The sequence below is a fragment of the Meleagris gallopavo genome, chromosome 10, assembly GCF_905368555.1.
Source record: "Meleagris gallopavo chromosome 10, MGAL_WU_HG_1.1, whole genome shotgun sequence".
Taxonomy (NCBI): Eukaryota; Metazoa; Chordata; class Aves; order Galliformes; family Phasianidae; genus Meleagris; species Meleagris gallopavo.
Genome location: NC_139413.1, coordinates 26971777 through 26994603, shown reverse-complemented (window position 1 = coordinate 26994603; position 22827 = coordinate 26971777). Strand labels below are relative to the sequence as shown.

At 43.6% G+C, this 22827-nt stretch overlaps 1 protein-coding gene across 10 annotated transcripts in view; it reads right to left on the bottom strand.

Annotated features, from left to right (window-relative positions):
* Positions 1–1342: 1342 nt before the first annotated feature.
* PATJ (PATJ crumbs cell polarity complex component) overlaps positions 1343–22827 on the bottom strand; it is a 142999-nt gene continuing 121514 nt past the window's right edge. For 7 of the 10 annotated variants that reach the window (XM_085231934.1, XM_085231937.1, XM_085231935.1 and 4 more), the window contains 11 exons: positions 21156–21239; positions 19114–19307; positions 17129–17276; positions 16235–16321; positions 13448–13565; positions 11966–12006; positions 11569–11691; positions 10377–10481; positions 7294–7397; positions 5623–5746; positions 1343–4124 (listed from right to left, as the gene is read on the bottom strand). In XM_085231934.1, the coding sequence (XP_085088060.1) occupies positions 3978–4124; positions 5623–5746; positions 7294–7397; positions 10377–10481; positions 11569–11691; positions 11966–12006; positions 13448–13565; positions 16235–16321; positions 17129–17276; positions 19114–19307; positions 21156–21239 (1275 nt within the window). In that variant the 3' untranslated portion in view covers positions 1343–3977. The remainder of the gene's footprint in view (positions 4125–5622; positions 5747–7293; positions 7398–10376; positions 10482–11568; positions 11692–11965; positions 12007–13447; positions 13566–16234; positions 16322–17128; positions 17277–19113; positions 19308–21155; positions 21240–22827) is intronic. The other 3 variants (XM_085231939.1, XM_085231940.1, XM_085231941.1) reach the window with 3 other exon arrangements.

Genomic DNA, 22827 nt, shown 5'->3' with positions numbered 1-22827 from the left:
TTTTACCAGAACAGTTCCAGAGGCACACCACCTCCAGCAGACACATCAGGGATGCAGGGAGTTCATGCTGTTTTCCTTGTTGTGCTTCAGCCCCTCTGCTTTACTGCATGTGCCAGTGGAGCAGAGCCTTTGGGGTCTTGTTGGGAGAAGGATGAAGGCGTCAGGTACGCGATCCTCCTCCCTTTCCTGCCTGGATGCTGCAGAACACAGGGATCTCTGACTTGTTGCTATCTTGAGGTCCAGGTGTCACAGGAATACGTCCATTAGAGAACAAAGCTCCCATTGCTGCTGAGATGAAAAACAATGGCCGTGACTTTGCTTAACCAGAATGTAAATACAGCTAAATTATGGATATGGAAGTGCGAGACCATGGAGAAAGATGATAATGGAATTATATATCAATGCTCAGCACAACTGTAAAAAGTAATGTTTTATACATGTGTAATGTTAAATTAATTCATTCCAGTTCTTTCAGGTGAAGGTACATTAACTGCTCCATCTCAGCATAATCATATTACCTCAACAGGCTGTATGTAAGTCAGACTTCCAGGGTGGTAATTGCCATTTGATTAATTATAGGGAATTTAGAGGCATTATAGCTATTCCACACACAGCAGTGCCATTTGCCACAGTCCCATTACAGCAGGTTGACCCTTGCAGCCATGAGGGTGATGCTGGGATGGCTCCACTTTGTGGCACGCAGCAAACTCACATGGCGAGGATGACAAAATCTTGATGTAAACAGAGGCACAACTTCCCCATTGCAGGATTAGCCTAGAAATACAACCAGCTCTAAGATGGCTTCTGGTGATGTTGAGGTTGTTCTTGATGAAGGAAGAACTGTGTCCCTTCTGACAACTAAGTCCACCAACCAGGGCAGGAGAGCCCTTCCAGCAGCATGATGAGTTCAAACCGTGGTGCCACGGCACCTCCAAAAGGCTGTGAGATGCCTCCAGCAAGCACACTTCGTGCTGAGTTGGATTCCTCTGGTCACAACAGCAGTTGCTTTGCACCTTCGTCTTAATCCTCTTATCTCCCTGGCTTTGCTGCCTGCATGCCTCTTGTGAGCAACCTCTTTGTGGCTGTTCCCAACTCAGAGCCCTTCCCATGCAGGAGCCATCCTGGTGAGCAGCTGTAGCACAGCTGTGATGTGAGCAATCCCTGTGACCGCAGTGATCCTGTGCCCTGGGCATGAGCCTGGCCTTGGTTGGTACCGTAGCTCCTGCTCCCTCACAAAGGCAATAATGAGCCCTGCTTGGAACTGAAAACAAAGATATCTCATGCAATAAGCTATAGCAATGAAAAAAAAAAAAACCCACAACAAAATAAAATGCACAGCTACTTAAGTAACCGAGCTTTATTTAGAATCTTTGAAGTCATAAAATGTCTCATTTTACTGATATATGTACACATACAATCAGGAGGTTTAATTGCTTTTCCCTTGCACAGAAATAAAGTTTTAAATAAACCAGAACACCTCGACCCAGACAAGCGTAATGCAGATTTAATTATCTAACTTGGTCCTGTACACAGAGCACACGCTTCTCCGCATGGTCACTGGTTTATCAATTAGTTGCAATATGATTTTTGGCAGTAATATATTCAAGACACAAAGTGCAAATTACAAGAAGCAGAAAATGTTATCTCATTCAGAGTAATGAGAAGTGCAAAATATCTCAGCCCATAAATTCTATTCTTTATGTATATGAACAGTATGTGCATAAAGGCTAATATAAATAGCCATGTAAAACTTCATTGATTAAATGCAGCAATGTCTTAAAGTAGGAATGCAACGTCTAAAAAAACCAAACCAATCAGAGGAACCATTACATTTTGTTCATAAATTCTATGCGGTATTTCTGAAGGTACCTCTCCACAGTTCACCTACCTGCACTGAACTTCCGTGTGCCTCGGATACCTCTGCAGCCAAAGGCAGCTATGCATTCTCCAACACATTTGGATATAGTTTTGTGTCTACAGCCAAGGTCCCACTAACCCTTTGCTTGGCAAATCAGTGAGAATCCATTTGAAATGTTAAGTCTCTTCCAGGCACTATGAACAGAACACCCCCTCCGTGTTCCAGCAGGCTAAATGCACTTTGTGATTGCCTAAAGTCAAAGAAAACTTCTACACGAACTAAAGAAAACCTTTTCAATGCAAGCTCATTGCAATTCATTGCAAGCAATCCCAGCTTGCTCCTTTCAGGCTGTGTTCTTCTACCTAACATGGGGGAATACCCACCCCAGCTAAAACATACGTACTAACAGTACTTTTTCCTTGTGCTACTTGGTCATTATATTACATGTTTTCAATTCTCTTTCCATTTATTTCTAAGGATTTTTCACATCAGATGAGCAGACAATTTTCTCTCTCTCTCTCTCTCTCTCTCTCTCACACACACACACACACACACACACACACACACACACCCTTTTCATTTTTTCCCCACTACATCATCATTATAAATTACACCAAACAACCCAAATGAGACTGGGCTGCTTCCTCCAAAGCCCTACTGTTCCTCTAGATAGGCAGATTAAACCACAATGACTTGCAATGCCATTAATCTGCCTGCCAAATTCATTTGCTTAATCGCCAAGGCCACGGTTGTACCATCACTGCAGGAACGGCTGCGTAACCGAGTCACTACTGCTTGGCTGAATGTGGCTGCATCCCTCCTCCATTGCACAGGAGGGCTGAGCTCGTGCCTGAGAGCTCAAGGGCTGTGGCTGCACCCTGTGGCTGGGGAATGGGGTTGAGAGCCCCTGCAGTGTGCTGTGCCCTGGGAAAGCAGGAGGCAGCAGCCAGCCCCAGGAGGGGCATCGCTGTGACTTCCCACAGTCGCTTCCTGCAGCATCAGCTCCACACTGCCTGGCGGTGGCTGCATCCCCCAAAACTGAGCCCCAGAGCTCCCGAGAGCCATCCTCCTTATCCATGAAAGCCTCTTCCAGCACTACCTGAACCTGGGGAGACTCCTGGAAATGAGGAATGGTGTGCTGGTTTGCATTAAACTTCATCTAGCCTCCAAGACAATGTGCAGTGGGACAGCCATCATTGCAAGAATTACAGGATCACATGGCCAAAGCAAACTTTTGTCTTCATTAAAGTTTCAGCATCAACAGTTACGCTGCAGCTTGGCACGACGACGACTGCCTTTGTATGCAACATGCCTGGCACGTATCAGCACATTTCTTCTTTAAAAACATAATCAGAATAGAACGAGATTTGTTGTTGTTCATGCTGCCTAAATATCTGAAAAGGCTCAAACATTTAAAAGCCTAAAAAAATAAATTTATCTCTCCCCTGGTTTATTTTTCACGTTAAAGGCTGCAAATTGACACATCACAGTAATTACCTCTGACTAACTTCCACAGACCTACCCAAAGAGATAAACATGAGAAGTTCACATTTGACTATCAGACTTACTGTGCTGAACACAAATAATTTCCCAGAGGAGAATTTGATATTTCATCATTTGGAACAGTGGTAATTTAATTACATTGCTAATGTTTTCTGGCATACTTGAAAGGACAATTAGCATAAGTAAATCATGAGTGAGATGACAAGTCACTCAGCATTTATTTCTGCTCATCAGATGAGATTGGCTGATGATCTAAATTCTCCTTTGTATTTGAACAGAGCCCAGGTTGAGCCAATGTATCTGGGGTTCAGGCTAGTGGAGGTAAACTGACGTGTGAATAAAGCAAAATGGATCTTATTCTTTGAAGCCCGTTAATTCAAGTTATCCAGAGAAAACTCAGAAGCCACCAGAAGTAGGGGAGGGCAGGGAGAAAGGCTGATCAGTGTGGAAGGTTAAACGAAGCTCGAGACGCACACTGCCCATTCTGGCAACGGGCTGAAGGCTGATTAATTTTTGCCAGAGTTTGCTTTCCATCCGGCTCAGAGCTGAACAGTATTATTATAGCTCTACCGATGTTTTAAAATAATTGTATTTATCTCTGCAAGTGCAACGACATTCATGATAACACCGATAATGTCACAGTTCCTTTCTGGCGCTTCAGAATAGCTACAGCTTGCTCATGGGTAACACCTTCCAAAGCTTCCCCATTAACTGCTAAAATCTGATCGCCGCGCTTCAGTCTGCCATCGTCCGCAGCTGCTCCCTGCAAATGGCAAAAGGAAACGTTATTGGCTGGTAGCATGGAGCCCTCCCGTCTCTGTAATGCTGATGGATGAAATGAGGAGGGATGCAGCACTGGAAACCCCACCATAACAGGGTGGGGGATGTGGAAAAGGAGGGAGCAGTAACACGGGGCAAAAATCGGCAGTGTTTGAAGTGTTGCTCCCTGCTGCTTAGCCAGCCCTGCAGGTCTGGAGCAGCATGGGCAGGCAACACATCTCCAGGAAAAGGAGAATCAGCTCGTTCCCTGAGAACAAGGCAGAGTAAGGACTGGTTCTGTGTTTTCTGATCACGCAGAGACTTGTTAAAGCAATACGTACATGATTGCGCTCAGTACTGAGAAACAGGTTAAAATGTGGGAAGGGAGAGACAGAGCTCAGAGAGAGCCCCCAGCTCTGGGATTAGGTTTAACTAAAGGCCCTGGGAATCACCCACGGAGCTCCAGAAGTGGTTGTTCCCCTCCTGAGCTCCTGAACGTGGCTCTTTCCCCTATATCCAGAGGCCCTGCCCAGAGTTCAGCTCACGATGACTGCCTCTGTCTCCTGGCCCCATCAGTGGATCCTAGCTTCAGTCTGGGAGTTTCTCAGCTGTGCTCACATCTACAGATCTGTAAACCTTAGCATCTGTTTAAAGACAAGGTGATTTTTTTTTCATTTTCTATCACCTACCCTGTCAGAAATGCAAACAGTTACAGAACAAACAACTTTCCGCGACTGATTTCCAAGTTGCTAAGTCTCCCTAATCCCCACTGTTTCCCTCCCCCCGTTTTCATGGCTATATCAGTCACAACTCCATGAAAAGATCTTGCTGGCACATGCAGAGAGCAGCCCCAGCTGCAAGGTGCTGTGTTGTGCTGGTTCCTCAGCATGGGACCCATGCCCTCCCCTGATGCTCAGGGCCAAGGACCAGCTGGGACAGCAAGCAAACAGCACAGGGAGGGCAGTGCCCACGGAGAGCATGAGCACGGAGCTGGAAGCGAGGGAGGATAACTAAAGCCAGGACTGATGTGGAAGCCAATTCATCAACAAGCCACATGGGGTAGCGTTTCTTTCTTTCAGTGGCTTTTCTCATTGAGGTGACCATCTGGGCACAGGGCTTTGCAACTGAAGCCTGGCCACAAGGATATAGTATCTCTGCAACTGTCTCCAGTCGTGTACAGTGAGAAAAATGATGCCTCCGTACTTCTGGGAAGACACTGAGGTTTGCAGATAGAAAGCTGCTTTATAAATATTTATATGTATAAAAACAAGTTTCCAAAGGACACAGAACAATTTTGCTGAGGTGAAGTGTCTTGTTTCAGCCATCAGTACTGTGAAATATAAACCAAGAAGCCAGCTGTGCGTTCTGGGTCTGCTCACATCCACGTACCTAGGCAGTTCATTTTCCTTTAGATTCCACATATATCACCCAAGCCAAATCTTACATTTATTTTTTTAAAGATAATAAAGAAAAAGGGAGAAAAAAAAACAACACAAATATACCTTGGCAAATATAGTCTTGACATAAATGGGCAGGTCTCCATGGGGACTTCCATACCCCCCCACAATACTAAATCCCAGTCCATCAGAGCCTTTCTCCAAAGTAATAATCTTAGGCTGAGGTGCTCTGAAAACACAATAAATATCACTTAGAATAACACGGTCTGTCTGTGGGGATTTTCTGCAGAAGGAACACTTACAGAGAGATTTATCTATCAAGATTTTCTCATGCAGTCACTAAGCATGATGCCTGTCCTGCTGCTGAAACACGCTCCTGAGCAGCCCAGAGCTCACAAGCTGTTCCCCATCCTTCAGCTCCTCCCTTTGAAAATAGTTATTTATAAAGAGCTCAGCAAGAGCACTCCTCTCTGATGCAGGAGTGCTATTCCTCTAATCTGCAGTTGCTTAAAGGAGAGTTCGCTCTCTCACAGGCCAAGATGCCATCCTTCGTCCCAGTAAGTGGTCACTGCAACAGCTTCCTCACAGGTAATTTTATTTCCTGACTTCACTGAAATGAGTCTGTCAGACAGCATGCAGCCAGCAGCACTTGTCTTTACAGTCTCAGCTCTGTTGTAAGCTCTTTGGGCTGTTTCTAATGACCTCCATCCCACCCACATCCCTGCACCTTGCAGCCCCAGAGCTATTCCAGAGCCCCTCACTCAGTGCTGCCTGCATCGAGTGGAGGAAGAGCTTTGGTGGAACATCGACCGTTCATTTCTATTTAAACACCTCAAGTCTGAAACGGCCATTTCTATATTTGTAGAGAGAATTATTCTGGACTAAAGCTGTTTGGCGTGTTCTAGCGAATGAAGGCACGGCCCATGGTGACTCATATCTAGCAGTTTCCTTTGGACACATACGCCTACTTAAGTCTACTTCATATTTTCAAATTCAGATCTCATTACTATTTTGATATGAAAGGAGAATTCATATCCTTTTGTGAAGGAAGCAATATAAAAACAGTATCTCACACTGTAAGACTAGTGAATGCAGCACAAATAGCTCAACCTCTATGCTCATCCCTGAGACAGGGCAGCCACTTGCATCTCAGCATCATAAAATAAATATAATGAATCAAAGAATGAAAACAAAGATGAAGCTAAGGAACCAAATGAAGATCAAGTGAATTTCTAAATGACAGCTGGAGTGCTGTAAGCTGCCCTTAAAAGCACATGATGGAGAATGATGCATGGCCATGGGAGGGCTATATCCCTAAGTTCTGTCACCATACAGAGGTGCTACAGGTAGGAAAAAAAAAAAAGAGACTTTTTAGAATTGTAAAAAGGTTCAAAAACCAAAGAAAGTTCTTGAACGTATTTTGAAAGATTAGTCTGCTACCAGGTTTTGTTTTTTTTTTAATACCTCTTCTCTACGTCTGCTGATGACCAAGGAGGAAGCCAGCAGACAAGGGCAGAACTATCATATCAGCATAACACATTAGGAAAGGTAAGATAAGGCAAGTGTTTAGAAATACATTTTATCCTTATTTAGACGATCAGTATCTGTTACTGGGTAAAGATCTGTGATCAGATTAGAGAAGGTCACAGTTACCATTTTAAAGGTGATGTAAATTAGAGAGAAAAGGAATGGGAAGGGGCCTCCTTCACCACCCTAGGCTTTTCCCTTGCATGGGGCACAGAAATGTATCTGTTACACATGCTAATGCAAACTTACTCTGGATCTTCAGAAGCATGCTCAGAAGAAGAGTTGACACTACATCCTGCAGACATGCTCTCCAGTTGGGTAGCAATGGCACTGATGTTGGTATCAGCCACGACCTAAACAGGAGAAAGCAATGAAGTTCTCTGCATGCTCACTTACTACTAAAACAGTTAGATAATTACATGGAAAACAGCTAATATCAAATTTCAAACAAGTCCTACACTCCTATATTTCCTTCAATACTTTCAAGTAATAGTGTTAAAAATTACTAATAACTAACCCGTCTATCTGGGGGTCAAACACTGGCTTTGCTCTGGAGCTTTGTATTGTGTTTACAGAACCAGCATTCAGGTGCTGAGCAGGGGGATACAAAGCCAGCTGCAGATGTACTGAGAGCACTGGGGGCTGGGTTTTGCTGTTCATTGAGCTCATTCCCACGGGGAAGCAGTTTGCAGGATGCAGGCCCAATGGGTCTCATGAAAGACAGTGAGAAGACTCACTCCAGATCTTTTTTTTTTTTTTTCAATCTTTCAATGTAAGTTGATTTTCTATTTTTTGATTTTTTTTTTTTTTCTGGAAAACATTTGAGGAAACCAATTAGAAGCGTTTGGGATTTTAAGCATCCACAGCTAGAAGGATAATTTCCTAAGGACTGCCTGCAGTGGTTATCCCATAACTCCATCTCCATCTGATGAGATACTCGATACTCGTCTCTGCTTGATGCCTATTGTACAGGAGCTTGGCTCAGTGACAGTGACAAATACCCACTAAATTCCTTTTCAGTACGTCCTCTAGCTATCTGTGGCCTTATTTTATCAAAATTAACAAGTGCTTTTTCCACTCCTTGCTGGGATCACAAGATACCTTTCTTAAACAACAACAACAACAACAACAAAAATGCATTATATAAATCCCCCGTTCTAAACGAACGCTCACAATTCTTCCCCAATACTGTATCCCCCTTTCTAATCACTTGGAGCCAAGAGAGGGTGGCAGCATTTTCTAGGAATAAAGCTTAACACTCGTGCAAATTTCACATCCCAGGTCTCAGGTTCAGTGATGGGGTCCCACGGAGGAGATGGCTGCACCTGGCTCAGGCAGCAGAGGCACTGAAGCTTTCCTTCCCGACGCAGTAGGGGAAAGAGTGCCAGCCAGCATTTGTCGTACTTTGTTGTTAAATAAAATAGGGTAAAATAAATCTATATTCAAAAAATCTTCAGTTGGCAGTAAGAACGTATCAGAGTTCAACAACCTTGTAAAAAAAGCTTCCCCTTATCTCATTACTACACCTGCCGAAAAGAAATTAAATTAAACCAAAGCATCAAAACAGCCGGAAGGGATGATTGTTCCCCTGAGACCCTAATCTCCCATTTGCAAACAGCATTTGCAAACTCCTTTACCATCCTTCCCAGGACGTACCCATAATAAGCCTTTCCACACCACTGAACGCAATTATCTGACCTTTCAAAGCAGTTTGCCATGAAGTGGTCTAACCTGATAATAAACAGAATTACTTAATGACACATCAGTCACGATTATCGCATTGATAGGATTATTCCATTTAGATTGTTTTCATCAAAAAGCAGCCCAGCAATTGAGAAGTACCTGCAGTTGGCACATGCTGCAAACACAGCATCCTACTTACAGCGCGGCTGCAACACTGCTCTACTGCTGCTGTTAAAATACAGCCTCCCATCACTGATTTTTAGCAGAGGAAAACAGACCCCATTCTATCAGAGAAAAGAACGGTATCATCTGTAAAAGTATTCAACACATTTTGAGCTAGATGGCAAAAACGTGGAAGAAAAACCGTCAGCTGACAAAAGCCAAGACATTTCCAGAACAACCTCTTTGTTTATGCGAGCGAACAACTGACAGCGTGCTTCATCAGGAATAATTTTAAATACATGATGAGGTGGAATACGCTGTATTACAGCTTTCAAGATTAGCAATTTTGGGTTCCGCAGCAAGCTTTCATTTTCTATTCAGGGAATACTGTTGACATGAAAAGTGAAATTACTCAACGTTAGTAACAATATGATAACTATAATTTAACAGAAAATCCTCAGCTGGTGTGTATCTGTGTAGTTCCTTTGACTTCAATGGAACTACACAAATACACCATCTGCTCTGGAACTGGCTCATCACTTACCAGGTCAGCAGTTCACGGACAGACAAAGAATAAGCAGTCTTAGTTTATTATCATTCCATTTTTCTTTCTTTGTTTTCTTTTCCTCTCACATTTTTCTAATTTTTTTTATAGCCACATTTATGTTGTAATGAAAGCAAGAAGCCTGTGAAAATCTCTCAAGATGTGTTCAAACCCAATATGCTGAGATGATAAAGAAAATTACAGTAGATTCTACTCCTAAGCTTGTTTTCCAATTGTTACAATAATTCTGCAAACGGGTGGCATTTTGAATTCTCTCTGGCATGTATTTTTCCAATTTCTTTGCGTAAACATAAAAATAAACTCAAGATGAACAAGCTGGCAAGCAGCAATCGGAACCCAAGTGGCAGAACACGGCTTCCTTTTAGCTAGCATATATGTGCAGCAGTGATAAACCCCTTCTTCTCTCTCAAGTGTTACTGTAGACTATACATAGAATATACATATAGAATTGTAGATAATCAATTTTAGATGGCGCTGTGTTAATGATGATGCTATCATTTTTGCTAATTGCTGTTAGCATCCTTTTTCTCTCCCTTTCAAGAACAAGAAAATCAACAACGCAGACAGTTTGGTCACAGTCCAGTAGCATGCATGCACACATTACAGACACAGTTTCTTGTTCTTACCTAACTTCAAACTAAAAAAAAAAACAAACTTGGAAGCTTGTTGATTTATCAGGTGTAGCAACAAGTTATTTTGTTCTCTTTGTTACGCTTTTATATAATCGTGCTCACAGCCTGTACAAGTGGCAATAAAGAATTTTTTGAATGAAAATTATTTCTTGCTTTCATTCTGTGTAATTCCCATCAGCAGGCACCCTGCAATTCTGTGATGCCTTGTGCCAGTGATGCTCAGGGCTTTTTTTTCCCCAAATGCCATTTATCTACCCTCATGCAGCTGCATGTTCCATTTATCACCATACCTGCAGGATAATGCTCCCATAAGCATTCTTTAGTAGATTAACAGCATCTGCATGAGACAGCCCATCCAAAGGTTGCCCATTAAGACTGACAATCCGATCTCCAACCTAAAAGTACAACAGTAATGGAAAATTACTAGCATTAAGGAAAATTAAAATTAAGAATGCTTAAAATTCCTGATGAACTTGGCACTGCACAGTCGTGCTTCTCTTTTGCAGGATTGCTTCTGTGAGAATTCTATGCTGCTAGCGATCATTTACCATTTGTCAGAGGTAGCATAATACAGATTTTTTTTTTAATAACAATGTGATCCGAGAAAAAAAGGTGGGCTGTATCTTACTATTTCCATTTGCAAACAGAGGGGATAAGGTGGACTGCTTTTCCTCCATCCAAAAAGGATTCATTTGTGTCAATACATGCAGACAAGTTCATATTCTCATAGATTATGTAAGCACAAGATGAAAGCAGACGCTTCTGGTATTAACCTAATTAACCAACGTTATTTCTTCTCTTTATACATAACGCTGATCCTGACCCTGACACTTCGTGCTATTGTGTGTTTCTATTAGAGACAGAGCATGAACGTAGAAGTGGTTACGTAGTGAATCTCATGGGCCAAAGTTTCCCTGTGCATCTGCATAATAAATTCTTTTCAGTACTTCTTATTTCCTGAAACTCTCAAACTGATAAACAATCACTGTGGTCATCCCTAGAAATTCACATGTCCTGCGAATCTGATTTTTACAATTCTTTATAAGGTCCTTGGCATCAAACAAGCAACCTCTGGTCTGGTTTCTGCCTTGCTTGAGCTCTAAATGAGGCCCAGCTTGCAGTCTCCAGAATGCCTGTGGTTTCTAGACAGCTTGTTGCTGCTTTCTCTGAGCTGGATGAACACCCACTGCAGATCTTCCAGTTTATTTCTTTTTGCTCAATCACACTCAAAGACTACTTATAAGTGTTCTTTTCCTTAACGTTTCTCTTCCACGTAGGCAACCACTGCAGTTGTCCCAAGTTGCAATATAATCAAAAGGGGAAGACGTGGGCAGGGCTTGTTAGTTTGTTTTAAAAAAGAGACAGGGTAGTCTACGAGACATTATCCAAGTGATGGCATATACAGAAGTGCCTGAGGCTCCTTCTCTGAGAGAGACGCACAGCAGATGGAAAAGAAGGCACTGAGAGGACACTTCTACTCACTCTGAGTCTTTGGGTCCGTGCTGCCACACCACTAGCCTGAATCATAGCAATGAAGATGGGAATATCTCCTAATGGACTCCCCTTTCCTCCTGCTATGCTGATACCAAGAGCATCATTTGGTCCCTAAAACAAAGCAAAAAAGCATTTGTGATTGGAGCCACTAGGAGAGGCCAACGTTTAGGGTACAGGAATAACTAATCCATTTGATTTATGTGTCACGGTGCAAATAATAGATAGGTTTGACATACACACAGACACCCTCACGCACACAGGCATACACGCAAGAGCCTATCGCAAACATAAATAACGCAATTTTACTTCTAAGGAACACTATAAAAATTGACAACTTCAGTCTAAGGTGTCAGCTTTTTGAATTGGTAGAAAATAACTCACTGACCCTTGTTATCTCCACAGTCCTTGGGCCCGTATCTGCTCCTACTAATAAAGAAACAAACAATTAGCTCCTGTAATTAAGAGATAATATAATTAAGAGATAACGCTGTCAAGTGACAATGGTCCCTTGCTGCCTAGTCAGAGTTATCACCAAGCAGAAGCAGAGCCTTCCTGTGCCAAATCAGGCAGGACTGCTCACGTGAGGAGGACGGGGTTTCTGTTTCACTCAGAGCTGAATACGGATGCAATCACTGCGCCTGACGGATGCTGTTGTGATGCTCTTTGTAGCACAGCCGCCGCTCATCACAATCTATTGAACAGCACCACTCTGCCGGCCCGAAGAAAAGCCCTATTGTGCATTTCACTCAATTAAAGATTGCCTTATTATTCATAAATCACAGTGTCTCCACCACAAAGGGTAGGACGCGCAGACTGTGGAGGTTCCATTGATTTCCTGTTCTAATTTGTGCTGTATTAGTAAATAATAGACAGCCAGGAAGTCTGGCTGGCATATATCTAGCCACAGGACATTTAGAAGTACTCAAAACATTCAGGAAAAAAAAAAAAAAAGAAAAGGAAAAAAAAAAAACCAACACTGAAAGGAATCATTTGAACTGGGACTAAATAGCCTAAAAGCTTATGGTGTAGTCCTGGGCTCTGCTATAATAATCCCTAATTGTACCAGCTTTAATTAAACTACCTTAGGAACCTTTTACAAGGCAGGCAGCATTAGCCTCTTTCAGAAGTTAACGATTCCCATTAACATACAGCAGCATTTCCTACCGCTGCACACACTGCTTGTGCTGATACCTGCTATGAGCACACAAGATGAGAGCACAGAGTCTGGCACTGCAGGAAGCCCAGCCCTAGGAATGCTGCATCAGGGCATGCACGCATGGGCCCTTCCAAAATGTGTAAGGATGGCTGCCCAAAAGCACACACACCTGTGAATGGCCAGAAGAAACGTCTTCTGCCCGTGGTCAGGCACAAACACGGGTTGTTATGAGTCTCTGATATGGGTCAGAGCACACAAATGCACAGTTCCTCGTCAAGTTACTGCAGGTTGCAGATTCAGCACTCGCTAAATGTGTGAATTGCAATCTGGGCATTGTGACTTTCTCATTACAAAACACCCTTTTATACACTCAAGAGCAACACAGATATAAATGAAGTGGTGGCAGCTTTATTCCCCGAGAAAACTTGTTCTAATACAAGAACCTTGCCTGTGCTAAGCCTCCAACAAGGGCGCCGGGGAATAGCAGGGCACAGGAATTCTGCATTTAAAATAGAGGAGCCATTACTCTTCTACTAAATGTAAAAATAATGTCATGTGCTGGAAAGTGTTACAGGTCTTAAAACATCAGTGGTATGTCTTTGGGGAGGTTGCTCAGGAAAATCAGTCTCAAGTATTTAATGTTGTTATTAAACCAGCACAAAAATAAAGGAACAGTGCAAGCAGTAAGGAATGAATCTGTCCAGATCATACCTGAGTTTCTTTGAGACACGTCTGCTGAAGATCTTTTTGTGCTGACAAAATTCTGCAACGTCGAGAGGACCGGAGCGAGCGCGGGGTGGAAGTGGCTGTGGGCACTCTGTTGGTTCACCTGAAATTGAACATAAATCAGAAATTGAGAGTCAAACCCAAACATTAACTACCAGCCAGCTCCTGCAACATATGGCTGCAGCTGTGTTCTGTGCAACCAGCCTGGAAATACCACAATGGCCACACGAGTGAAAGCCCCCAACTTCATTTCCAGAGATGGAACCTACCAAATCTGCCCCTGTGTTGTAGGCATATGTGCAGAACTGCTCAGAGTACTGCAGGACTGGACTTCACTTCAGCATATACAGCTGATCTGTACTTTGTTTGGGTCTGGTTTTGGGAGGCTTTCTGGGTTGGACCAGATGACCTGCAGAGTCTCTTCCACCCTCAACCATCCTGCGGATTGCCGCAGAGGCCATGAAGGAACAGGATGAACCTCCTCCATTGCTTGTTGCCAGCTGACCTCCAAACCTGAGGATGAATGCTGTGGACATCTTTGCCAGGACAGACCCACAGACACTTCATGGTTAGCTGAGTGTATGTGAGGTACCCAGCGGGAGACCTGGCAGCTCCTCTCAGACAGTGGGAATAATTCCCATGCGGTCATCTACAGGCTTTGCTAGTGTAGCTGAGCATCAGAAGGCTCTGGCACTAGCCCTGCTCCTTTCACTTGACAGAGATACTTCCAGAAAAGCAGCCCAGGTGCAGGACAAGATGCCCGTGTCTTACAGCTAACAGGAGGCACAACCTGGCGGGCAGCTGCTTGTGTGCATTCTCAGTTCTGTGCCATTCATTTCCAGCATGATTTTTCCTTATCTGGCCTTATCTTCAGACTGCCCTTGAGAGGAAACATCATTATCAATTTAGGAAATGCATCTGAACAACAGATTTCACCAAGGCCAGACACAAAACAAAGACCTGAGCTCTCCCTTTAAATGCATTAGGCGGCGAATCAAAAGCCCTGGCAGCATTCATCCCAACTGACCAGCGTGCAGCTGTCAGTGACAAACAACAGGCAGAGCACAATTTCCACGTCTCGTTCCCGATTCATGGGTCAGTTAACACAATTTGCAAAGCACGTGAAAGAAATCACTGTCCTGCACCACGAGCCTTATGTTTCTGCTGTTAAAGGTATGCAACAGACCAGAAAAAAAGCCAAGTGAGGACAAAAGTTTGGGATGCTCTTGCCCAGAGGGCTCTGAAGCATTGCTCACAGTTGTGCAAATCATTCATGCTGATTCGCCATATTATCCGCCAGGAGTTTTATAACTCTTGGAACTGTTTTGCTGAGAAACATCCACTCGGTTTTCCAAATCCCCAGTCACTTTGGAACTCTGAGATGGAGGCCCTCAAACGACTCTGCATGAAGAACAGCAATCGAGACTTCTCTTAAGATGAAGAAATACAGAAATTAACAGGGTCTTGAGAAAGCCTGGTGTGGTACAAAAGAAATGGGATAGCACTGCTTCAGTTCTGAGTGTCACATAGCAACACGTAGTAACTTTAACCTTCACCTTGCTGTCTGTACAACAACTAAACCAAGTAATAACCATGACTCCTGCCTTTACTTAATGCAGTCACTCTCATTTCCCTTTGTTGTTCCATCTTTCCTTGCCTGCTGCATGCAGTGCTGATGTTCTCTAGTGGTATTTAGACACAGTTTTAAAGCTGGGCTTAGCACACATGGCTGTGAGCTCCTCAGCCCTTCCTGACACTTACCCACACAGACAGCAGTCTGGATCACTGCTGGCTTTTATAAAGTGAAGAAATCACACCACGTAACCAGGATCTGGCACATTTTTAGGTTGTCCATGGATGAAAACAAGGAAGGGCTCCACTCTCACCGACTTAATCACTAGGATTATTTTTTCCTTGAAGTCATTCCTGCTTTAACTTACAGCCCTAAGCCTCCTACTGCTTCTTCTTGCTGTTTCCAGGCCATTCTTTTAGCATTTGCGGAGGCTGGGCTTGATCCCAGCAATGTGCTGAGCAGGAGAAGGCCACCAGGAATGCCCCCCATACAGACAGGGGGCAAAATACCCCACCGAATTACACCGCTGTGAGCCATGGCTTGTCTGTCTCTGGGATGTTCCCAACTACAACATGGTGGCTGCATGGTCTTCAGCAGGAGAATCCATTTTAAAAAGTTTTCCAAGTCATCTTTCCCTGGCTGTAGACTTTAATACTAATAGTATCAATGTCTGAGCGGATTAGGGGAAGTGAGGAGAGGGGGAAGGCCCTGCACTGATTGAAAAATGAATTGTTGTCCTCGCTTCAGGTAAAAAGCAAGTGAAGCAGGAAATTGCTCTGTGTTTTCTTTGAGAGTAAAGCAGCTCTCATGTGGTTCTGCCACAAGATAGGCAAAGATACAGTTCAGTTTCATTAACTCATTTTGATTGACAAAACAGCTGCAGAAAAGGCATTCAGCATTTTCTGCAAGTCTAAAAAATTTCTGGGCATCGTTGTTTGAGGAAAATATTACAAATTTTTGGTACGTCGTCTCAGAAAAAAACCTCCTCTAACAAACAGAAGAATCATTAACCGATTATTCCACTTACTCAGCATTACAGCATGACACTTTCTTTTCAGCTGAGTTGATAAAATGTTTTGTTCCACACACTGAGCAGTGAATGTCTAAGGAAGAGCAGAGCCTCATGGACACCCCTTGCACACCCTTCCTCTTCCTTGTCCTTCACAGCTTCACTTTATACGTATGAATTTGTAACTAACCTGACTGTTTTGGGATGTTTTCCTCGATGACAGCCACGACCCAGCTCGCAGTCTCCCCAGCTCGAGATGCACCAGGCCTTGGGCACACTTGGGAAAAAGAACCACAACGTACAGCATTTAAATCGACCTAGGATATTTCACGCTCTCCTGGAGAGAATTATGTTCATATTCAGCATCACAGACCCTTGAAGAAAACCACAATGTACTGAACGCTTGAAATATTTGCATTTTCATTTGGAGTATATCAGAAGTGCCTGTCCCCAGACCGCAGTTTATCCTCAATGCTGAAGTCAGTATGAATGTTTCTACTTGCTCCCACCCTTGGCCTCACCTTTGGTACATGCTGACAGCCTTGGGAGCCTGATGGAGGAGCTGCCAACAGGTGCCCATGGTCAGGGCATCCTGTGCCCTCTCCTCCCAGTCAAGCCCATCGAGCAGCCACATGCTTTTTAATAGAGAAAAGAAAATTCTCCCAGGCCATATAAAGTATAAAACCACCCCACCCCCGTAAGGAAGCTATGGTGGATTTAAACTGCAGTTTTATAGTTGCAAGTTAGTACAGCGAAGCCAAAGGCATTTTATTTCAGGGCAGCTCTGATTTGTACGCCTCTCAGGTTTCAAAATATTTTTCTAGCATATGAAGTTCACAGTTGCATTTTCAAATCAATGCCTAAATGCTATGTCTCTTTGTTTTCTCATTTCATATCATTTCACTTCTAAATATACTAGAAGAAGTGATGCTGAATGGACCTTGCACAGTAATTTCAGATGAAATTCCTGTCTCTGTAATCAGTCTGAGCTGTCCTGGGTGTGTGTAAATAGCACTGCAGGATAATTACCTTGCACGGCGTCGGTAACTGCAATTCCATCTCTTAAAATGTGTTATGTACTCACCTTAAGTATAGTGGCAACAGTCTCTTGTGAGGCATTTCTCATATCCTCTCCATTAACAGACAAAATCTGATCTCCTTGAATTAATCTTCCATCTAGGTCTGCAGCTCCTCCTTTAACAATGTCAGAGATAAACACTCCACTTCCATTTCTAACAATGCAAGAAGCATATGGCTAATTACACAATCCAATATTCTTTGGGAGAACAATTTAGATTACTTGCATATAAGACACATAAAAAGAAACCTGTGAGCAGAGGAAGAATGACTTTCACACCCCATTCAACCATTTGAGTGTAAGAAAATCTATGAGCTTTAAAATCAATGCATGTTTTGCTACATTTAATGCTGTCTTTCCCCTTGATCTGTTAGTTCTGACTGTCCGATCCATAAAGATTCATGAAAAATACCACTTGTATAAATAAAAAGCCGAGGATCAGTCTGAGATGGAGTTAAACCGTCCCCTGATGTGCCTGATCCGAGTTATGCAGCCTTAGAAATGTATATATTTTTATATTCCCCCTAAAGGTTCAGCTTGGTTTCTTCTCTAAAAGCTTGGAGGCCCCAAACAGAGAAGCCTACAGAAAAGACTTTTATAGTTTGCACACAAGTTATGCAGCAGAAAATCCAACCCTGCGGCTGTCTGCCTGCAGCGAGGCTTGTGAGCACGGCTGGGGGCAGAGCAGATTTACGAGCTGCAGCCCCACATCACGACTCCCTTCCCCACACCACAGGACCCCTCTGTGCCCAGCCCCAGCTACCAGGGTTCGCTGTGGATGAGGTGGTGCAGGCTGCAAGGCATGTGGCTGGCGTTTGGCATCCTGCGTGCAGCAGGACACAATACTTTGCTGGCTGATAGCTGGCTCCTGCTGGATGGACTAAAGAAATAAGGTTACCTCTAAGGTGGAAACCCCTACATGCCAAGAACTTGTTAGCAACAGCACTGAAAGTTTTGTGCAGAAGCAATCAAGGGAGGGCCGGAGATTGTGATTACCATCTGTAGGGTAATTTACATAAGCTAAATTAATTACCCAACCCACAATCTGCTCACAACACCTGGGTTAAGCATCACCAATCTTGGGAAAAAAAAGCAAACAAAAAAACTAAAAACCCCAAACTGCTGCAGAAACTTTACTGACCATTCGCAGTCAGCACAATAACATGATGATCTGCATTTGAGAAAATACATTTTTTTTTTTTTTTTGGCAGTACAGAAGAGGAACCATATGATTCGCACACACCAGCACTGAATGAGTGCTTGCCTGCGTCATGCTGTAAATCTCTTCTAGCAATGAAAGATTAAATCTATCAGTGCTCTAGCTCGAATGATCTAATAGCAATGGTTTAGAAACACATCAGCACAAAGTCACATTTTATTAAGCAGCTGTTACCCTCCACAGTATCTCGGATTCTGCTCTTTATTCACAGCACCACTGTCTCTAGTGCTGTATAGTCACTCACATAGCTGAGAGGGATGGGGGTCTTTCTCTTTACCAGGCTCCTATCTTCCACCAAAACTGGTCTCTTTGAAACAGAGTATGATATGGATCTAATTAATAAATTCATTTTCAAAGGCGTATCCCAGTGTTTGGAAACAAGGAGGTTTTTTTTCCCTATGTTGAAATCAGAACTGCCATGGTTAGGGATCTCAGGCTCAGCCACAGCTACGCTTAAGCCATCAGAACATTAAGCTACCAGTTCTGCATGTGTTCACTGAGCCTCACTCATTCATAAAGTGGGACACGATGCTGCAAATTGGGAATCTTCCAGAGGGAACAGCAGCCTTTGTTACATAGCTCTGCTTTGGCTGTAATGGAGGAGCCAGTATCACAACCCCACAACATCCCTGAAGGGTACTCAGATGTGCAGTCTTTTTGCTTGAGGACTTCTTCCTTTATTTCATATTCCATTTAATGGCTACAGCTGTTCAAATGGCAAAAAGCAAAGTACTTCTTGTTTGCAGTGCATTCTGACTAGAGACACTCTTACCGTTTTCCAGCTATGCTGAGCCCCAGTCCTCGACCTGTTTTCTTCTGAATGTCTACATGGAAAATCTCTAAGTTTTCCTCATCTTTGTAATGAGCTTCATCTCTATAAACAACCAACTGCACCTTCTGAGGCGTCTGTCTCAGCGCAGTGATGGCTTCTTCGTGGTTGGCGTTCCGCAGATCGATCCCGTTCACCTGAAACGATCAGAGTTTTCTTTCCAAACGACACATACGAACGATCCTTTCATCACATCCTACCCTTGTGTGACAGGCAAAATTTGTCAAGCCGACACGTCTTGGCACTCTAATTAAGCGCTCTGGTTTCCTACTGAATGAGATGGTGCGCATCGTGCTGCTGTCTAGATTAAATCCAAACAATCAAAATATTTTGGATCCTAAGCTTTGCGGGGGTTCCATCCTGCTTGCTAAGTGCTGGAGCCTCAACCAGTGCTTACAACTTTACAACCAGATGAAGTAGGATGCGCTCCCCTCAGTCTTCTTGTAGTTCTGCAGCCTTCCTTCCCTTCCAGGCTGAGTGACATCATACAGCTTAAGGGCGCAAGGAACCAGTGTCATTAGCAATGGCCATGGGGAAGCCCAGGCAGGACACACTGAATGGTTATTTTGCTTTGTTCCAATAGATGGCACACAAGACCACTCTTGGAGCACTCGATTACATTTCTCTTACAATGTTTTAGTATTATTATGTCGACAAGAAGTTCTGACTGAATGCTAAAGTACCAGAAAAAAAATTACTGCAACTTGAAATCTAATTTCCTAACTTTGCCAAGCCTCTTACTAGGATACCCTTAAAGTGTTTGTTTTTCCTGTTGACAAAACCAGCTTTCCTCTGTCAATACAAAAAAAAACCAACCTATTTCATTTTCCAAGTCTGGTTAGGAACTATAGAATCGTAGCATCCCCAAGGTTGGAATGGAGCTCCAAGATCATCCAGTCCAACCATCCACCCACCACCAATGTCCCCACTAAACCTCATCTCAGTACAACACCTAACAACGTTTGGATGCTGTAGGAATTAGCATGGGCCGCAGCTGTTTTCACACCGCAGTCTCAATCCATTTACACAACATAATAGATTGTAAGGCGAGGAAAATATTTCTCTGTACCTCTAAGTATGCCAAGCTATAACCATTTAGCTTAATTTTAACTTAATTAAACCGAGTCTGTCGTCATTATATTCTTTTGTACTAACTCTGTACACATCAGTATTATTTTCTTGACACAGGCATCTATGTGTGCTTTACACACTAATCTGAAACTAATTCAGTCATCCTTCTGCTTCGTTAGTACAGCTTTTAAAAGCTGAAATAATAACAATATTATGGCGCACAAACATTAGCACTTTCCTGTTTGGCCAGTGAAGAATTAATTAACCTTCCCCATTTTTATCCCCTGCCTAATTATCGTGCTCTGCTAATGCGCAGTTATTTATAAAATGAAAACAACATTCAGCCCGAACGCTAAAAAAAAAATATTTGCAGTGCAAGAGCTGTAAAGACAGCTCCCCAAGTACCCCTCGCTATTTTTCTAACCCTACGCACCAACGCCTTAATGGCCATGCTGGGAATTTGTCCTGAGCTGACAGCGAGACACTGTAAGCAGCTGCGCCGACCGCTGCCTGACGCAAGCTTCGTGTGCAGAGCAGCCCCTCATTCTTAACCCCTTCCCAGCTCAGCCTGCTGGCTGAAGGCAGAGCTGTGCTCGGCATCCTGGTGCCTGCGTAGGAGCCGCAGCCAGGCCTTGGTGTGGTGGCAGAAGGCTGAGTAGTGCCAAGCAATCGGACGCGGCAGCTGATCCATGTTCTTTGAGAGCCACCTTGTTCAATTGCATCTAACGCATTCTCAGTTGGTACCTTCAGTTTATGTGCATATACAAGGGAGCACGAATGCGTCAGGGTGCTGTCAGCGATGAAGAGCTTTGTGTACCAGTCCTACAAATGATACCTGTTTTCCCCATGACAAAGCTACGCCAAACCGAGTGCAAATCTACACGAGACAGACACACATGCAGAGACATGCTTACCTCAAGGATCTGGTCTCCGGCCCACAGCCTGCCATCCCTGGCTGCCGCCCCTTCTTCATAAACTTCATGGATCACGATGGCATCCTGTGGGGACAGAGGGCTGCTGAGCAATCCCCACAACACCCCGTGTGCCACAACCTCACACACACCCCGTCGAGAGAAAGAGTGCTACCGCCATACAGAGATAGCTGCCATCGTCCCCAGTAAGAAAAATACCACCATGCTCAGAATGTACAGACAGCTAATAAAAAGGCACAAAGGGTTTTGTTCACCACTGCAGGCTAGTCTCGGCTAGAGCTTTTTAGGCTTCTGTGGCTCCTATCAGTTTTATACATTGGCACTGAGCAATACATGAACTCGGTGTGAACTGGTGTATTAATATCGTCTACTTTTTATGATATAATTTAAAACCAGATTCTTTGGAGCGCTGAACGTTTTTAGGGACTTGGCATAGGTCTCTGCTTTAAGCAAGAGCTGAATGCCTTGTGGTAAATAGCGCTGGTTAAATCTGTAAGAAATGAAATCCAGAAGAAATGAACAATGGCAAATGTTAGTTTATTACTGAGGTTGGAAAATGTAGGCAGTGGCAGATGTAGCTTCAGGGAAGGTTTCAGTGATTTAATCTTATTGCCAGCAATAGATGTCCCCAAAGAAAAAGCATTACAAAGAACATACTGTTCTCTTGCTGGTGCTTTCCCTTTGCATTGTTCTGGTTTGAGGTTTTTTGTTTTTTTTTTTTCTTCTTCCCCCTGAAACAAATAGGTGAAGTTCCTGCTGCAGATCTTCAGCTGTGACACTACCAGTGCTCACAAATAGATGGCCCACTTCGGGGCCACAAGCCACACTTTTTCCTTTACAATCGCTGTGGATAAACACGAGGCTATTTATTTAGCAGGTATCAGACAACCCAGCCCTCAGACAAACACAACCAACAAAGCTGCTGTGCCTATGGAGCTCCTCCAGGAGCTTGCCACACACCAGCCAAGCACAAGCCTCTCGCTGTGCCAGGTCGGCAGGGTGCATGCCATGCCATGCAGCCTTCCCATGGCAGGAGCAGGAAATAGAGGCTGTGGGAGAACAAAGTGCGCTCGTGTTTTGATAACACTGCAGATAGTACATCTCTCATCACTGAGTTAACCCCCCCGTGTTGCTTTCCCCAGCACACACAGAGTATGTTGAACAGAAAGAAGCCGAATGCCCTAAAGCTAGCGCTCTGATCAAGACAACACTGGGAGCATTACTCTCTTTCATTCCCACTACACCTTATTTAATGATGTAAACTTGTGTCTTCAGCCGCTCCGCTGCTGCTGAAGCACAGCACTGCCATCATAAGCTTCATGTTTGATACATGTACACCAGTCACTGCAAAAAGCCTGAAGGGTTTTAATCACAAATGGATTACAGTTGATAGGAGTGTCCCAGATGGGGAAAAAGAGATTTCAATCTACATAAATGAAGGCAAAATACTATGAGCTGTGTACCATGGTAATTAAGAAAATCAAAAGAACAGTCTGATTTAAAAAAAAAAAAAATACCATTGGCAACTGCAGGGTTTTCTTGAAGTAAATGGAGCAGCAATTACCAAAGGGACTGAGCAACACGTCCACATCCTCATCAGCAGCACCATCACACACCTCTGCTGCACATCTGAGATCTTCTCTCAGTCTCTTTT